Below are 16,978 nucleotides of genomic sequence, written 5' to 3'. Positions count from 1 at the left end.
TTCCCCATGATCTTGTCCACTTCTTCAGGAGTCACAGGATCGAACTCTTCCCAGATTAAATCGACAAGGCCGCTCGTATCCTCTTCGTCAGACTCTGCCCAGTCGGAGTCCAAACCGGTCCGGATCCGAGCGATTTTGTCCGACAGAAATCGGCTAAATTCCTCGGCTCGACCCTGCAAGGGTTCCTCCCTCACCTCCTGATTAAGAAGAGAGCGAGTTACCCTAAACAGGGCGGCCGGGCGATTATCTGCGGACGCGATGATGGTGGCAAAGTGGTTAGACCTTGCCACCCTCAACGCTGCGAGATAAGTTCTCGTAAACGACCTTAGTCGTAACCGGTCGGATTCGGATCGGCTGGACCTCCAACAGCTCTCTAGGCCCCGTCTCCGACGCTTCATCTCACGGAGCTCCATGGAGAACCATGGGGCCCGTTGGGATCTGCGTCGGGTCAAGGGCTGCATGGGTACAACTTGGTCGAGTGCCTCTGTGGCTGCCCTTTCCCAGGCTTCCACTAGGGCATTGACCGAGATGTGAGCAAAGGAGGCAGGTGGGGGCCCAAGCGCCGTTTGGAACCGCTCAGGGTCCATAAGGCGTCTAGGGCGGAACCATCTTGTTGGCTCAGCAACCCCACGGCAGGGAGTGGTAAAACGGAAGACCATCCGCAGGAGATGATGATCGGTCCATGACAGGGGTGAATTAATTGGGGAACCCCCCCCAAGATCATCCAACCACCGTCCGGATAGAAAAACCAGATCGAGCGTGTGACCCCCCCCGTGAGTTGGGCCCAGAATAAACTGCTTCAGGTCCATGGCCGTCATGGAAGCCATGAACTCCCAAGCTAACTCAGATGATCCCCCCAGGGATGGTAAGTTGAAGTCACCCAAAACTATAAGTTTGGGGAACTCAACCACCAACCCTGAGAGGATATTGAGAAGCTCAGGCAGGGCTGCTGCCACGTGTCTAGGTGAAACGTACACCAGCAGCAAGCCCAACTGAGCTCTGGGACCACATCTCAGGAGGAGGGACTCACACCCGGCTATCTGGACTGTGGTGGCCTCCCGCGGACATAGGGTCTCCTTCACAACAACTGCCACTCCACCGCCCCTACCCTGAGCCCTAGGCTGGTGCAGCACCCGGAAACCTGATGGGCTAAGATCAACCAGGGGGACTCCGCCCTCTGGGCCCAACCAGGTCTCCGTGATGCAAGCCAGGTCCGCATGCTCCTCCTCAATCAGATCACGAATGAGAGGTGCTTTATTCATAACGGACCTGGCATTGAAATACACGAGCCTGAGCTCAGGTGGCTGCACATCCTCGCTCCCGGTACCACGTGCTGAAATCAGAGGGTCGGAGCGCATCACCGCTTGAAGACAGCGGGGACGCACCCCCGGGAATTGATGTGGCCCTCTGTTCCTACACCTGTGGCCATTCCCAACCGCTGTGGGAATAGATAATCCCACACCCCGCCCCGGGGCCCCGTAGGCCCCCAGCCCAACTCCCACCACGGCGCGATCAATCCCTGACCTGGTCTGAGAAACGGTTGGCGGAACCCCCCTAGTTTCCAACCGAACCGGTAAACCCACCCCCCTCCCTAACCCCTCAAAACATTTAGCTAAAAAACACACCAGGGGCCTCTTGTTAAATTTGAAAGAGAGGCTCCTGTCCCTGCCCAGCCATCTCTCGGGGTCCCAATAATTGGGCCCGTCATCAAGAGGTCCGATGGAAAGGCAGGCGGGTCGCACCCAGGAGAGGGTGTGAGGACCAGTCATGTTATTTTTCCCAGTGCTGTCATTACATCAAATGGCTATTAAATGAATGGTTGTAGGTCAAGGATTATCTGTAGATTCTAATACTCTTTCTCCTTCAACAAGCATGAGAAACAGGTACTTGAGTTGCTCTGACATTCTGTCCCTCTTTCTCCTTCTCTGGACTTTTCCAATGACATATTTTCATTTACTTTAAATTGCTCCTGTCCTGTATTGATAACTTTAAACCGGCTTAAGAATTTGGGCATATTGAAAGAATAGACAAGAAGAGCTTGCAAGATAGTCAGTCTGAACAGCAGGCAACCATCCTTGAATTAGGCAATTCTCCTGCTGCTGGGCACTCACCTTCCATTCCAGGAAAGTAATTGCCAATCTCTTTTTTCTGTGAGTGGATCTTCTTGGACATATATACAAGTGTGTACTGAATTTATGTATACAAAGTATCAAAATGTACATATAAGCAGGCACAGGCTGCTGAAAGAGAATCTTTCCCACTGTTTCTAATTGTTTTTAGATCTACTTTTATCACAAGTGCCAGTGCCTGGAAGCTGCATGCTTTTGGATGGTGAAAAACTGTCTCCTACTCAATCTTACTGAGTGGTTGTGGGTGTTTGAAATTTCCAGATATGGGGATATTCCATCTTTCTATCCAGGATAGAGTTGCACTTCCCTCTTCAATCTGAGGGGTCTTCAAAGAGCAGGTGTTAGCTGTGGCCAGGAAGCTCTTTGTACAACTCCATCTGGTATGCTAGTTGCCCATTTACAAAATGGAGGAGCCTTTAGACAGTTGTTCACACCCTAGTCACCTCACAGCTTGACTACTGCAATGTTTTTCTACATGGGGCTGCATATGAAGAGCACCCAGTAGTTTCAACTGACCCAGAATGCAGCAGAACAAACAGCATGAGCATGGCTTGAAATTTTATTAAATTTATATCCTGCCCTTTTCAACTAGAGCAGACATGTCAAACTCGCGATGTCACGTGACATCGCATAACGTATCGGGATGGTTTTGCCATTGCTAGCAATGGGGTGGGCACGGCTTCCGGATGATGCGTCCGGCCCGCGGGCCGGCAGTTTGACACCCCTGACCTAGAGGTATGCCCATGTAACATCTCTGTTCCACAAGCTCTCCTGGTTGCCAATTTGTTTCTAGATGCAATTCAAGGTGCTGTTTGTTATCTATAAAGCCATACATAGCATAGGGCCTGATTACTTGAAGGTCCACCTGTGTACCATAACATCACTCCAACAAACTTGATCCAGCATGGTTGGTGCACTCTAGGTTCCTTTAATGAAACATCATCATCTCTATTGGAACCCTGAAAGCGTATCTTCTCTGTAGCAGCACTAGCTATCTGGAATGTGGTTTTCTTCCCCCCCCCACAAAAAGATCTGGATGGTCCCCGTTCTGTTGTTGTTTAGATTAGAAGAGCCATGAAGAGCTGGCTCTTCACCTAGTTCTTCGCGGAGGGAGAGAAAAGGGTTTCACATCCAGTTCCCAAACAGCCCTTATAAATTGCCATACCTAGACTTCCAGTGCCAAACCATTGCTTAGAGTGAGACTGCTAGCAGTCGTTTAGTCAATTCACATATTTAGTAGCCTCTGAGGAAATCAGTTTTGTCCAAAGAAAGCACCATTTCATGTTTCTCTTATAAGGCAAACAGTAGCTATCTGCTTAAAGCATTGCTGGTTTCTTCTTGAAGAGTTGATCTACATGTATGTGGGCCTCTTCTGAATGCAGCTTCCTAGCCACCTAGCTTCAGAAACACATGTTGTTTGCACAGCCAATTCTCAAGACATCCAGAAACTTAACTGTACACATTTATCACATAAAACAGAATTCTACACACAGAGAGTTATCCCAAGTGCCAAACTAAAGCATATCATCACGAAGAAAAACTTTCTGTATGGCTGTTACAAGTCAACGATTTGAGGCACATAATCAAAATCCTCAACGGGATGCAGCTGTTCTAGGCCTGGATGGAAAACTATTTGAGAACCCCTGTAAGTCAATGTGACTTTATTAGAAAATAGGATGCAAGAGATGTCCTGTCTGTTCTATATAATTTAATCCTTTTTATTTACGTCCCTCCTGTCTTCAAGGAGCTTGTGGAGCACATAAAGCACTTTCTCCTCTACCTTTCTCTAGTTATCCTGTGAGATACATTGAGCGTATAGTGCAGGGGTAGGCAACCTTGGCTCTTTTATGACTCGTGGACTTCAATTTCCAGAATTCCTGAGCCAGCCATGCTGGCTCAGGAATTCTGGGAGTTGAAGTCCACGAGTCATAAAAGAGCCAAGGTTGCCTACCCCTGGTATAGTGAATGACTGGTCCGAAATCACAGCTGAAAGGGGTTGTGAACTTGGATCTCCCTAGTTCTGGTTCAAGACCTTAATCACATTGTTTTGGTTTTTTAAAGATACCGGTACCAGCTTTTATTGAACAGATAATAGAACAGAAATAAGATTGTTTATTTATGTATTTTTATCCTAATTCAATCCACATTTATGGTGAGCAAATCAACCCTTGGATAATTCAAAAAGTAAGTGCTTGGTCTTTGTTATGAGCAAAACTAAGCTTTTAATTAACATTTGACAAAAGAGAAGTCCAATTTAATTTATTAAAATAGCTATCCAGTTTTGACTGTTTAAAAAGGCCTGAACAATGTTTGCTTCCAAAGTCTGAATGTTACTACTGATGGGTAATTGCCAAGACTGATAACGGTAACTCTTCCTTGTTCATCTGAATTCTTGTAGCAGTTACAAAGTTAACTATTGATTGGAATACATTCAACAGAGTGTCTGTATATTTGATTCTGAGTGTCTGTATTAGAATATTGTATTTAATTTTTATCAAATACAATTACAATTTATTAATTTTTAAGCCTTGCAAAAATGTTCTTTATAAAATATTTTGACTTTTTCCCCAAATGCATATTGTTCTGTTTCTCACTTAAACATGAATATAAAATATACTAGTCTTTTACTGAACACTAACAAATATAAAAAAATAGATGTCCACCAACAAGTACTTTTAACATCATCACAAAAGTTATTCTTAAAGCATTAAGGGGTATACAAATTTACACTATATTGGCTTTTGAAAGATAACATTATACAAAGCAGCAGAATGAAACGAATATTGTAAAACTTGGAGTATTAAAAACAAACCACGCCACCATTTTTATTTTTTCTTCCCTTTGGAAGGCTTAGCAAACAAAGCAGGATCAATCTGTTCTCTAGCCAAACCTCTCACTGAGAAAAGTCGTTCTGCTCTTTCCTGTAAAGTACCTCCACATTTTAGTCCCAAGGCCAATAGTTCAAACTTTAGTTTGTCTAGTCCTAAGGCTTCCACTTCCGCAACAGAATTCAATTCCATCAGATTGATTCTTGCAGTATCCTAAGAATCAGAAACATACAATATTTTAAATATATATCTCAGAAGAGGAAAGTGATCTTGTGAACAAAACTTAAATATTAGTGATTCCACAATGTCCATTTCTGCAACAAGATGGCTTTGGGGGCTTGTACATGCCTTATCTTTTCAAAGTTTGTGAATTAGAATATTCCTGCACATAGGGCTAAATAGCAAATGTAATGAAGTTAGTTCTTATACTGATAAAATAGTCAATTTATGACTCCATTTTAGAGACTGGGGAAAAACCCTTCTAATGTTTAACTGTTGAAGAAAAAAAGAAGACTAGGGGATGAACAGAAAATGGGGTTGTTTAAATTTTAAATAGCATTACTTGTACTTTGATTTGGCTTTAATGCTACTCTTTCTTTGATGTAATATTGTAAAGTGACATGGATAATGAACTACCAGAATGGAATGAAGTTTTCAAAAAGCACTATTTATAAAGATATCTAATGGATTCAGGAAGAAAAAGAATTATATATTTAATCAGAAACAACCATACTTACTGCATGTTGACATTGACTTGCAGCTTTTTCACTACATGAGGCATTTGTATGCTTTTCTTCCTTCAGAATCTGTGCTGTTTTATGTTTCTCACTGGCTACAATTTTACTGAAAGTTGAATCTTCTAGTAGATCGTTTTTAGCATCCTTCATTTGATCTTCTGACTTCTCATCAGAGCCTGAACTGCAATTTACAGAGTCCTCTGAATTCCTGGAAAACTCATTTAAATTGTCAGTCACATTGATTTGGCTGCCAGATGATGTAGAACATCTTCCTGACGTCCCAGGAGATTCATCTTCTTCATCACTATTATTCTCTGAACTGTTGGGATCATCCAAGCCTTCTACACCTAACCTGTCACATTTAATTTTAAAGCATGAGTATAATTTTCACCATGAAACAGAATCTGTGATATAAAAGAACAAATCTGCCCCAGAGTTAAGTAAAGTCTAATATCAAAATCCATCTAAGTACAATAGTGGTAAACTTTTAAATTATATAGAATTACAAAATATTTCTAAAACAATCAGGATAAAACAATCTGCCTGGGAGAATGCCAAAAGACTCTTTCCAATAATTCCAATATTGAAATGAGAATTCCAATATTGAAAATGAGTACCTCAGTAAAACACTCCTGATTTGTAAACACAACCTAGCTTCCATTATATCTATTCTATTCTATTACATTATATCAACAGAAAAATTCAATGTACTAAACAGCTATAGAAGACAGCTGTAGAGCAGTTATTGCCTCAATTCCAATAACATGCTAGCAAGCAGAGGAAGCAAGAAAATCCCATTCCACAAGTAGATCACCAATCTGAATTGTTAAGGCGATAGCCACCAACTTTAATGAAAGTAACTCTTTTTTTCTTGCCATTTTCATCACAAGGTTAAACTTCTTAAACTGTGGTACTTACCATAAACACCTTTTCTTGTCTGGTGGTGTTCCTGTTCCAGAATCAGCGGCCGATTTTCGACTCTCACCGCTTTCGGGGGAAACCATTGTGCTGGAAGAAGCTTGCATACCTAAACATAGTAAAAGCAATCAGCCTTCAACATGTTAAATGAAATACAAACATTAAATCATTAAACCAGGAATTTAAAGAAAAGATGAACTTTTAATTTTTTGCTTCATTCCTCAAATGAAGTTTATCTGTCATTTCTGACTGTTTGCTTAATTTATTAATTATTCACACAGCTGACAGCATAATGCAAACATGATTGAGGGATGGGATTGGGGGAGCGTCTTCCATTATATTATTCAGGGAAGCTGAATTTTCTAACAACTGCTTTTCCTGGCAAAGGTCAGTAAGCCTTTTCACTGTTATAATCCAGTATCTATAAAGAATGCCAGTCCAGAGAAATTGCTTTAATATGGAAGCAGATAATACTGAAACAGTCAAGTAATCAAAGGCAAAGAAAACAAGGTCAGAGCCTGAAAACAAAAGGAGACAAATACGGAAGATATTCAATGTCTACCAGGTTATCTTATTCACAGGCATTTAATTAAAATATCTAAGGGCCCAACAATCCCAAAGAGTAATGCAGGACAGAGACTAAACTACTTCAGCGCTACCTTTCAGGACAGAATCTTCAAGTCTCTCTGCCATTTCATGACACTGCTGCTGGTAATCTGGGTTAGTAAAAAAATGCTTTGGTTCAGCCAATTTGCGCTTCAGTCTTTCTAAACGCCTTTGTTCCTTGTCGGCTTCCCGTTCAGCTTGTTGTTTCACCCATTCGGCCATCCTGTAAGAAAGAAGGATACATATTAAACTAGATGTATTTCAATGGTTGAATTCAACTATGAAGTCTAAAACAGAGAACCCCAAAATAAGTGAGATCTATCTTTGGAAATTCCTTGCTGCTGAAACCTGACAAGTGATAATATGAATATAATTTGGTGCCAGGTTATTTATCCATGCATTGAAAAGAAATATGTAGGATTCTTTTGCTCTGCGCATTAATGCCTGTTAATTCATTTCACTGTTATTTTTAATTTGATTTGTTATAATTATTTTACTTTATAATATTATCTTATTTAACTACACATGTATGTATGTATGTGCCATACTTAAATTCCATGCCTCATATATATTCTCCAGAAAAAGACAGGTTAAAGATTTTTAAAGGATGATTATTTCAAAAATGAAGATAACATTGTTTAATATACACACAGAGTAACTTTTATCTAACTGGCCACGAAGAGTCAACACCATCTTGGTGACCCAACAACCATAGAGAGATAATTATAAAAAAAAGTCATGGAAAGCAAGGAATAGCTAAGCCTAAAACAGAGAATATATAGAAATTGAAAATGGTAAATTCCATGCTGCTGGTTGAAAACAAGAACTGATGATATGAAAATTCATGTATCTAAGATTTGACATTGGAATTTAAAGTTATACATAAATAGTAAAATGAGCAAATAAATGAATGTGAATACTTTAGTAATATGGGAAATCAGGTTAAAAATTTTTAATTCATTCAAATGCTAGTAGAAAGGATAGCATGTGGTATGTGAACAATGAATATGCCATAAAAAGTAAAAAATCAATATGTAAGAAGAGTATGCTTCTGCCCATTTTGTTATATGGAAGTGAAACTTGGGTATGTTAGGAGACACAAAAGTAAGTTGAATATAGTGGAATGATAAGACAGGATTATAACAGAATAGGTACCGAATAAATGTGAATACAAAAATGAATGAGCAGTACAGAAATAGTTTAAATTGCTTTCAATGAGAACTGAAAAGAAAACAAGAATATGAAAGAAAAGTGAATGGGTTGGAGGAATAGGAAAAACATGAAAAGGAAAAAGCTGTGATTACATTAAGCTGAGATTCTCAAAAAGAACACCAGTATCAGAGGTTGGAAGAACAAAATGTAATGCATGAAGCACTGTATTGTATCAATATGTTGAAAACAATTAGTCTGCAAGGACAGAGAGTCATGAAGCTGATTAGTGAATAATATTGGTTTAAATGACTGTTATCTCATTTACATTTACATTTCTTATCTCAGTACTTTAAGTTCCTTGATTCAATGTACTCCATTTCTGATATTTGCATGTTACTTACTCCAACAAGCAATAGCATGATGGGTATCTATGGATGGATACATTATAAAAATATTGATAAATCTATGTAACAATAACAGCAAAATACAGGCGTTTTCAACTTAATTAAATGTCTCACGCTTTTTCATGGTTAACATCTCGAAGTCTCCTTCCACTGAGATCTCTGCAAGCCTCTCGGTTTGTCGTTTTCTCAATTTGAGCACCAAGCGCTCGAAGCATAGATCCAAAACCTGAGAGGTAATTAAAATAGGCCAGAAACAGGAATTTAAGTGTAAGAAGCATCGACCCTCCAAGAATCAGAACATGATGCAAAATTCTTTTAGTCTATATTGCATCATGTTCCGATTCTTGCAGTTGATGTTTTACCCAGATTCAGAAATCCTTCATTAGAAAAAAAATCAGATACAAATGAAAAGTAAGCTTTTAGTTACAACCCATTCCAGAGTTGTACTTCAGATGATTCCAAACATTTCAAAACTGCACTAATTAGTAGAAAATGATCGATAATGGGAAGTTATAATGGCAAGATAGCCAGTATAGGACTGTCATCTTGTTTTCTTACTGTCACATTATTTCAAACTACTCAGATATTTTATTCTGACCTTTAGCATAAAAATATGGGCAGTAAATATATTTCCCTCTCCCCTTTTTATTTAACTATTTGCTTTATTTTTCCATCACTGTACTGATGCATTGTATCTTCCTGTATATATTGTACAATATACCTTATATAGGTGATTCCGGATTGTTTCCAAAACTGTAGCCATTAATTGTGTGTGGCTCCACAATTGTGGGATCCACAATCTGAATAGGGATCCACTACTATATTTCTCAGGGCTGAGTATATTATAATTAAAATAAACAAATTCAATCTCAGTCATGGAACTTCACTGGATAATTTGGAGTCAGTCACTATCTTTCATCCAAGCCTATTTCACATAATTATTGATGCAAAAACATTGGAGTAATTTTATCTGACACCTATAAGAAAGATGAGAAAGTAATCTAACAAATAAACACACTATATTGTTTAGTATGCAAAAGCAGCAGTGAACCAACCTCCTTTTCCACCACATAATCTTGGTTCCACACTGTAAAGAGCTCCATCTTGTAGTACACCTTCAGAATTAATACAACGACCGTTACACTTTACATAAAAATGATCTTCAGGGAGCCTCTAAAAACAATTATTTTTTAAAAAGAAAAAGTTTAGAATATTTACCTCAGCATGTAATCTATATGAAATTATCTTCATTAATTTCAAAAAGGTTATTTAAATAGCACATTGGCAAATCGTTAAACAGTAGAAGAAAGATTATTGTGCAAAACCTAGTTCTTTACCTACGTAGGACATTATGAACAATACATCTGTACACAAAGCCATGCTTCACAAATCACAAAAATATGGGCAAAAACAACCACTCGTGTTTATGTATACAATCCATAAAAAGCAGTGTCCCATCAACTATGTTCACTGTGGCCACGGATCAATAATATCTATATTCATTTGCTAAACGAATATATAAATACTTGGCTCAGGAAAGGTAATTTATGTATCCGCTTCACCTGTGAAGGAGAAAAACAAAACTCCTCCTAACTTGTTTATGCTAAAGACGTCAATTACAAGAAGCCAGACACACATTTCTTGTACAACAGAAGCCTACGCCACCCACTTCTTTCATATGAACACTCATTTACCTGCGCTTGGCACCAGGAACGGAGAAAATCCCCAACCGACCAACCTTCGGCCGGCAACGTCACAAATTGCAACGCCGAGGACAACGGATTCCTCACCAACACCACCATTTTCTGACTTCCTATAACTCCCTGCTTTTCGGCAAGACGCAAGAAAGGAAAAGCCCTTCAGAAGGTCCTAGTGAAGCAAACAGGAAGTAGGGCATTTAGAAATTTTGCCAACAGAAGAGTTCCTTTGCAGTCTCACGTCACGTGACAGGGAGCTTTGGGGTGTGTGCGCATGCGTAGGGACTTTCCGTGGACCCTGCCTGAAGGAGTGCGATAAAGATGGGGGTTGGGAACGTTAAGAGGGGAGGGGAGTTAATGGCGCTGCCGCTTTTCTTGCTTCACCGTTCCCCTTCAAGTTACTGCCCTTTTGAGACCAGAACAGGATATTATCCGCCTGGTTTTTCTTGGCAGACTCGGCACATTAACCTCCTCTGTTTACATTCTCGTTGCCCCTCGAAGCTTCCATTGCTCTACAACGCAGGGAAATTTCTTCGCGTTGCTTTATGAGCCAGAAGGCGGGAAAGTCCCTCGGTGCCGTTATCGTCATTGACGTTTGTTTTGCTTCTTAAGTGACCCAAGCTGAGGCTGAATTCAAAATGCAATCCAGTGCAGCAACATGTGTAATTTTTCCCTGGTTTCAGGCGCAGAAAATTAGAGCAGTTGTGATATTTATAAATCTGCAACGGAGCACTCTGTTCCTCCCTCCCCACCGCCCTGCGCCCACATACTTAATTGTGTTGTGTTGGTTTGCAAACGCCATATTTTCTGCCAATGTCAGCTTGGGAGCAGCCACTCTCGGGTCTCTTCAGGCGGTAGTACAGCGAATGAGGCTGCTCGTGTCACTGTGCCACAGTTGCAACGGCGACAAGAGGAATGATTGTATTCATCTCGGAAGCCATGCATATGGTCTGCCGACTCGAAGTTGCTGGCGTGTTAACTAACCGCCTTTCCTGGAAGCAGTTTGAACGCCAAGGCACGAAGAAGTAACTAAATAGGGGAAAGTACGACTCGAATTACACGGCGGCGCTCGCCAAGATGAGACTCTCATCCCGTCAGTTTTCCTCGTTGCAAATCCCGAGCATGGCCATTCAGGTTTAAAACAATGAAGCAGGGCACGGATGTGTACAGTTTCATTGGACGGGAATAGTCTGCAAATAAGAGATTAACTCACTAATGACTACTTTTAGTGAGGTGTGGTTGAATGCCCTCTCTGCAGTTAAAAGTTGACCTTAAAATAATGAAGACTTCTTACATTGCTAAGTACTGTAGGAAGAAACGATGAATTAAGCCTTCCAAATGTAATCAAGAGTAAACAATAAACATGTATAAAATAAATGCTATGAGTAAAGACTCCAAAAATCTGCTATTCATATTACTGGTGCTTATGATATCTAATAATTAAATATTTCATGTCCAGCTGTAAAGTAGATATGCCTTGAATTTGAATTCTTAAAAGACTAACTGATCTTAGATGCCATCCAAAACTGTAATGTGGTTTGTTTGATTTTGATTTAGTGCAATGTATAAATTCAGTTGTGGTTTATAAAAAGCATGATTTTATGCCTTAGCTATGTAAATTAGACAACAATGGATTATTCAAGCCATGATTTTATTTACATGGTTGCCTGATTTACAAAATGCAACTCGACAATCAACATAGGGTTCAAAACAAGATAAACATATGTAACCGGCCAATTATTATTATTTTTTAAAAGAACTGAATACCCCAAGTCCAATTATATGTGTATAACTCCCAGGTATCAAAATTAATTGTACAGGTAGTCCTGGGCTTATGACCACAATTGGAACCAGAATTTCAGTTGTTAGCAAAGCATTTAAGTGAGTCAAACCTGATTTTAAGACCTTTTTTTGCCATAGTTGTTAAGTGAATCATTGCAGTTGTTACATAAATCATGTTAAGCAAGTCCAGCTTCTCCCATTTATTTTGCTTGTCAGAGGCTGACTGGGATGTCATAAATTGTGATCACCTAACCCTGGAACTCTGCAACCATTGTAAATACATGCCAGTTGCCAAGCGCCCAAATTTTGATAATGTGTCTATGTGGATGCTGCAAAGGTCATATGTACAAGGACTAGTTGTCACTTTTTTCAGTGTCATTGTAACTTTGAGCAGTCCCTAAAATGTTAAGTTTGATATAAATAAATGATTGTATGTTGAGGACTACCTGAACATCTCAAGAGTACTGTCTATTATCTATTTGAGGTGTTTAATAATAAGTCTGGGGCTGGTTCTTCAATCTGTCTAGGGATTAGCATATCATGTATTTTATTAGCATGAAAATAAATATATTCATATATGGGAGAGAGAGAGAATATGTTATATTAGTTTATTGACTACTAAGACAATGTTACTAAACTTCATGCTGGCTGGGGAATTCTGGGAGTTGAAATCCACAGTTTAAAGTTACTAAGATTGTAAGGTAAAACACAATATCCTTGTAAATAACTATACTCTGCTTCTCTGTTCCAGCAATATCTGAAGTATAGGGAAAAAGCCTTCTTCATGCCTTGTAGGACAGTTCCACATCATTGCCACTACTAGCCCTCCATAGCTGTTTGAAGTTGATGCAGTAATTGTTCCCAGTCTTCAAATGCCGAGTACATGTAGAGATTACCAGGAGCCAACTGTGTTCCTTCCAGTTGACTAACTTGCAAAAATAATCAGTGTCTTATCCTTAAGGTCTGACAATAACTAAACATTGTCCAGATTACCACAATATAACAGCAAGAAAGCAGAAATGACTAAACAATTGGTCTGATTTGTTAGTTTGCTGAGGTTGCCTATAATAATGCAGTACATTCCAGTAAAAGGTTTCACTCCATTTCAAGTAGCTAATGGTCAAACATTTGTGGCCATGCCTGAACTCCCCACCAAGGAACCTGAAATCCCATCCTTACAGGAGTGAAGCTTCTTTTCTAATTAATCATCTTTATCACCTTATCATAGGTCCTGATTTTAAAAGTTTTTATTTAAATTTATTTCCCCCACAATGTTCGAAAACATTTTTACCTATTAAGATTTTCTTAGAGTTAATTACACTTACATATTTAAGTCTTTTTCCTCATGCAAGCCATCCCAACAATTTTACATTTCTCATATCTTAAAACAAAAACAAAAAAGAGAAGAAAAAAGAAAATAATATACTACTTGAAAGACATGTCTTTCTTAAGCTAAAATACATTTATGGCCAAAGTTTTTTCTATTCTTTTTAACCATATTCAAATATTTAATCTTTAAATATTCCAACTAATAAATCCATAGCTAATCTTTTAAAACTATTCAAAACATTCTTATTAATTGAAATTTTCTCAAAATCCATTACATTTAAATATCTAAAACATTTCCCTCATATAAATCATCCCAACATTTTTATATTTCTCATATCATAAAAAATAAAAGTACTATGTTACTTAAGGAGCCTATCCCTCTTAAACTAAAATTCATTTATATCCAAAATTTTATTTTTTAACCATATTCAAACAAGTGCTTAATCTTGAAATATTCCATCTGATAAGTTTCATCATCTAATAATTTCTTAATTTCAACTTTAGCCTATTTTCCCCCAAACATCTTTCCTAATCAATATACTCCTCTGGACCAGGTCTTCCCATAGTTTTGTAGATATTGTAAATACAAGAGACGAGTTAAGTACCGTATATACTTGAGTATAAGCCGACTCGAGTATAAGCCGAGACCCCCAATTTCACCCCCCAAAACTGGAAAAAGTTATTGACTCGAGTATAAGCCGATCCGCCGTTCTGCAAGCCTCCGCCGCCGGCGGAGGCTGGATCCGCGCTCTGCAAGCCTCTGCCACCAGCAGAGGCTCGACCCGCCATTTTGCAAGCCTGAATACACAGGAATACCCTGTGTGGCCGCGGCTCTCGGGGAAGCCCTGGCTGTCCGCTTCCTCGCTCCACGCTGCCATTCGGGGCCCGCGCGTTCCCCGGGCAAATCGCGGCGCCCAGCAGGCGAGGAAACACGCCCGCTCCAGTCGCCCCCCCTTCCCTCAGGAGACGCGAAGCAAGTGACCGCCCGGAGCTTACCGAGGACTTGCGCGCGGCCGAGGCTTCGGTGCTTCCAGGATCGCGCGCACCTCTCCCAAGCCGCCGCCGTCCGGAGACCTGCCGAAGTTTGGGGAGGTTTGGGGAGGTGCGCGTGCACCTCCCCAAACCTCCCCAAACGTCGGCAGGTCTCCGGACGGCGGTGGCTTGGGAGAGGTGCGCGCGATCCCGGAAGCACCAAAGCCTCGGCCGCGCACAAGTCCTTGGTAAGTTTTTTTGTTGACTGGAGTATAAGCCGAAGTGGAATTTTTCAGCCCAAAAAGTGGGCTGAAAAATTCGGCTTATACTCAAGTATATACGGTAAGTTGTTTTTGTGAGAGTGTTTTGCCCCTTCGTATTCCTTGAAAATCTTTTTCCTTCTCTCTTAGTTTCTTTTATCATTTTTTGTCTCTCAAGTTCTCGTAGTTCTCTTGACAGCTCTGTAATCCATTTTGTCGAATCTTTTTTTCTTGTCCTTAGACTTATTTTTGCAATCTTGAAGTATAATTTGTCTTTTCCATGTCCAATATTTCCTGCAAGTTTTTCTCTGCCTGGGTTAAATCATAGTTCCTTCCATTGCTGAATTCCATCTTTAAATCTCTTTCCTCTGGTTTATGTTCAGTTATCTGCTTTACTTGATCGCTCTCTTTTTTATTTTCTGAGAATTTTTTGTTGTGAAGTTAAATTGAAGATGTGTTCATTTAATTTTTCAAAATTATTTTTAATTTCCCCATGGCTTGAAGTCAGTGTCATTTGTATGAGTTGTAACATAGCATAAATTTCCTCCTGGAAAGTATTTGTGTTTTCTTGATATGTTTTTTCTGCAGATCTCTGATGTTCCATGATAGCCAAAAATCAAAGTTTTCCTTTCTCTGCAAACAACTTTAGAGTCACAGTTTAATAAGTCTTTATAATCCAGGAAGGTCAATTTTTTCCCTATGTTTTATGGTTCTCGCTTTGTAGATAGTCCAAAATTTTTTCTTTTCTTTATTATAGCTGTTCCTTGTTTAGTTAAAACATTGAAGGTCAGAAAAACAAGTTATCTTTTCCTGGGCTTGCCATTTCCTACATTAGAGCAGCTATAATTGTATATTTTCATTCACCACTAATGTCAGCACCAGTTCATTTTTCAGTTTTCAAAACAGGCAATTGCCTTCTGTTTTCATCAATATTCTTTTGCCAAGAAAGTTTTAACTAATTCCACCAATTTCACACTTATACAGATTTAAGTCTTATATTCATTTCAGTATATTTCTTTTCCCCATAAAAATATATTTCACTGCTTCCGCCTGTGGGAGGGTGGAGCAAAAATCCCCCTCCTCTCACTTTTGGAGGATTTTTGCTTCTTGGGTTTTTGTTTTTTTTCCAGGAAATCGATTATCAAATAGAAGAGAGAGAATCGGTATTTGTACCCAGTTCCAAACATGTTGTTTATGATCAAGCTTAACTTAGTGCTTTTTGGCTTCGGCTGCTTGTAGCTTGGGCTAGACTCTGGAGTAAAGCTAGCCTTTCTTCTGTTGGTTTCTGGAGGGCTTTCCCCAAACAACCAGATAAACCGCCATCTTTCCATGGTCGCCTCTCTGAGGTGACTTTAGGCCCATTTAGGGTCCCCAAAGAGAAAAGAATCGGCTGTAGGGTGCGGAGCCTCACGATCCCTCAGCTACTTGCGCTACTGCACAAAACCAGAAGCCCTATCATACAGTTTCTCAAGAGCCAAGTATATTACATGAACTAAATCACTATGGTTAGTATATCATGAGGTGTGCAAAATAAATTGCTCAAAACACTCTTTGGAGATCCTAGCCCAGGGGTAGGCAACCTCGGCTCTTTCATGACTCGTGGACTTCAACTCCCAGAATTCCTGAGCCAGCTTGCCTGGCTCAGGAATTCTGGAAGTTGAAGTCCACGAGTCAAGAAAGAGCCAAGGTTGCCTACCCCTGTCCTAGCCTAAAGGATCTTAACCTTACCAAAATATTCTAATGCAGTTTTAATCATTTCAGAAGCATCCTGAATTCAAGATGGTTGTATTCTGAAGTTGAAATGAGATTTTTGAATTACGATGTATTCAGTAAACTGTGCTTCAACAATTATAGCTTAGCACAATCTGATTCCAGCATGTCCTATCCTGGTCCATAGAAATCACAGACACATAGATAAATATTTTATCTTTATTTAAAAGGTTTTCAAATTGAACACTAATGGCAAAAAGTTTGAACAAACAAGAAGGCTGCCAAGGAGTTGAGGAACACAATTGTGAGATAAACAGAGTTGTCACCAACAGATTTATGAGGCACATGGCTCTCCTTATATTGGGGAAATGTGATCTGGATTTGTTCCTTTTTATGGGGCAGGGTTCTTTCTGGCCAATAGTCTTGCTGAGCACCTTTGTTCAGTCCCCCTGTC

The 16,978-nt window shown here is 39.7% G+C and overlaps 1 protein-coding gene across 3 annotated transcripts; it reads right to left on the bottom strand.

The window, feature by feature from the left end:
- Window positions 1-4,372: 4,372 nt before the first annotated feature.
- SDE2 (SDE2 telomere maintenance homolog) lies at window positions 4,373-11,773 on the bottom strand. 3 transcript variants are annotated; one of them, XM_081314918.1, is made up of 8 exons: window positions 11,242-11,773; window positions 10,469-10,587; window positions 9,830-9,889; window positions 8,889-9,000; window positions 7,272-7,441; window positions 6,613-6,721; window positions 5,695-6,046; window positions 4,373-5,170 (listed from the first exon to the last, which is right to left on the bottom strand). In XM_081314918.1, the coding sequence occupies exons 1-8, from the start codon at window positions 11,271-11,273 to the stop codon at window positions 4,955-4,957; spliced, it is 1,170 nt and encodes a 389-aa protein (XP_081171044.1). In that variant the 5' UTR covers window positions 11,274-11,773; the 3' UTR covers window positions 4,373-4,954. The 3 variants fall into 3 exon arrangements, with proteins under 3 accessions (XP_081171044.1, XP_081171043.1, XP_081171042.1); XM_081314917.1 differs by having other exon boundaries at window positions 9,830-9,947; window positions 11,242-11,256; XM_081314916.1 differs by lacking the exon at window positions 11,242-11,773 and having other exon boundaries at window positions 9,830-9,947; window positions 10,469-10,603.
- Window positions 11,774-16,978: the final 5,205 nt, after the last annotated feature.

Source organism: Vipera berus, assembly GCF_964194415.1.
Source record: "Vipera berus genome assembly, chromosome: 1".
Classification (NCBI taxonomy): Eukaryota; Metazoa; Chordata; class Lepidosauria; order Squamata; family Viperidae; genus Vipera; species Vipera berus.
Note: the sequence above shows the minus strand (reverse complement) of the source record. Positions and strands in the feature narration are given on the sequence as shown.

Excerpts from the sequence above, each read along its gene's own strand:
- SDE2 (XM_081314917.1), bottom strand. The coding sequence starts at position 10,576 with ATGGTGGTGTTGGTGAGGAATCCGTTGTCCTCGGCGTTGCAATTTGTG. Across the intron at positions 6,722-7,271 it reads TGAAGATTCTGTCCTGAAAG|GTATGCAAGCTTCTTCCAGC; the intron begins GTAGCGCTGAAG and ends TACTATGTTTAG. Across the intron at positions 6,047-6,612 it reads GACAAGAAAAGGTGTTTATG|GTTAGGTGTAGAAGGCTTGG; the intron begins GTAAGTACCACA and ends TAAATGTGACAG.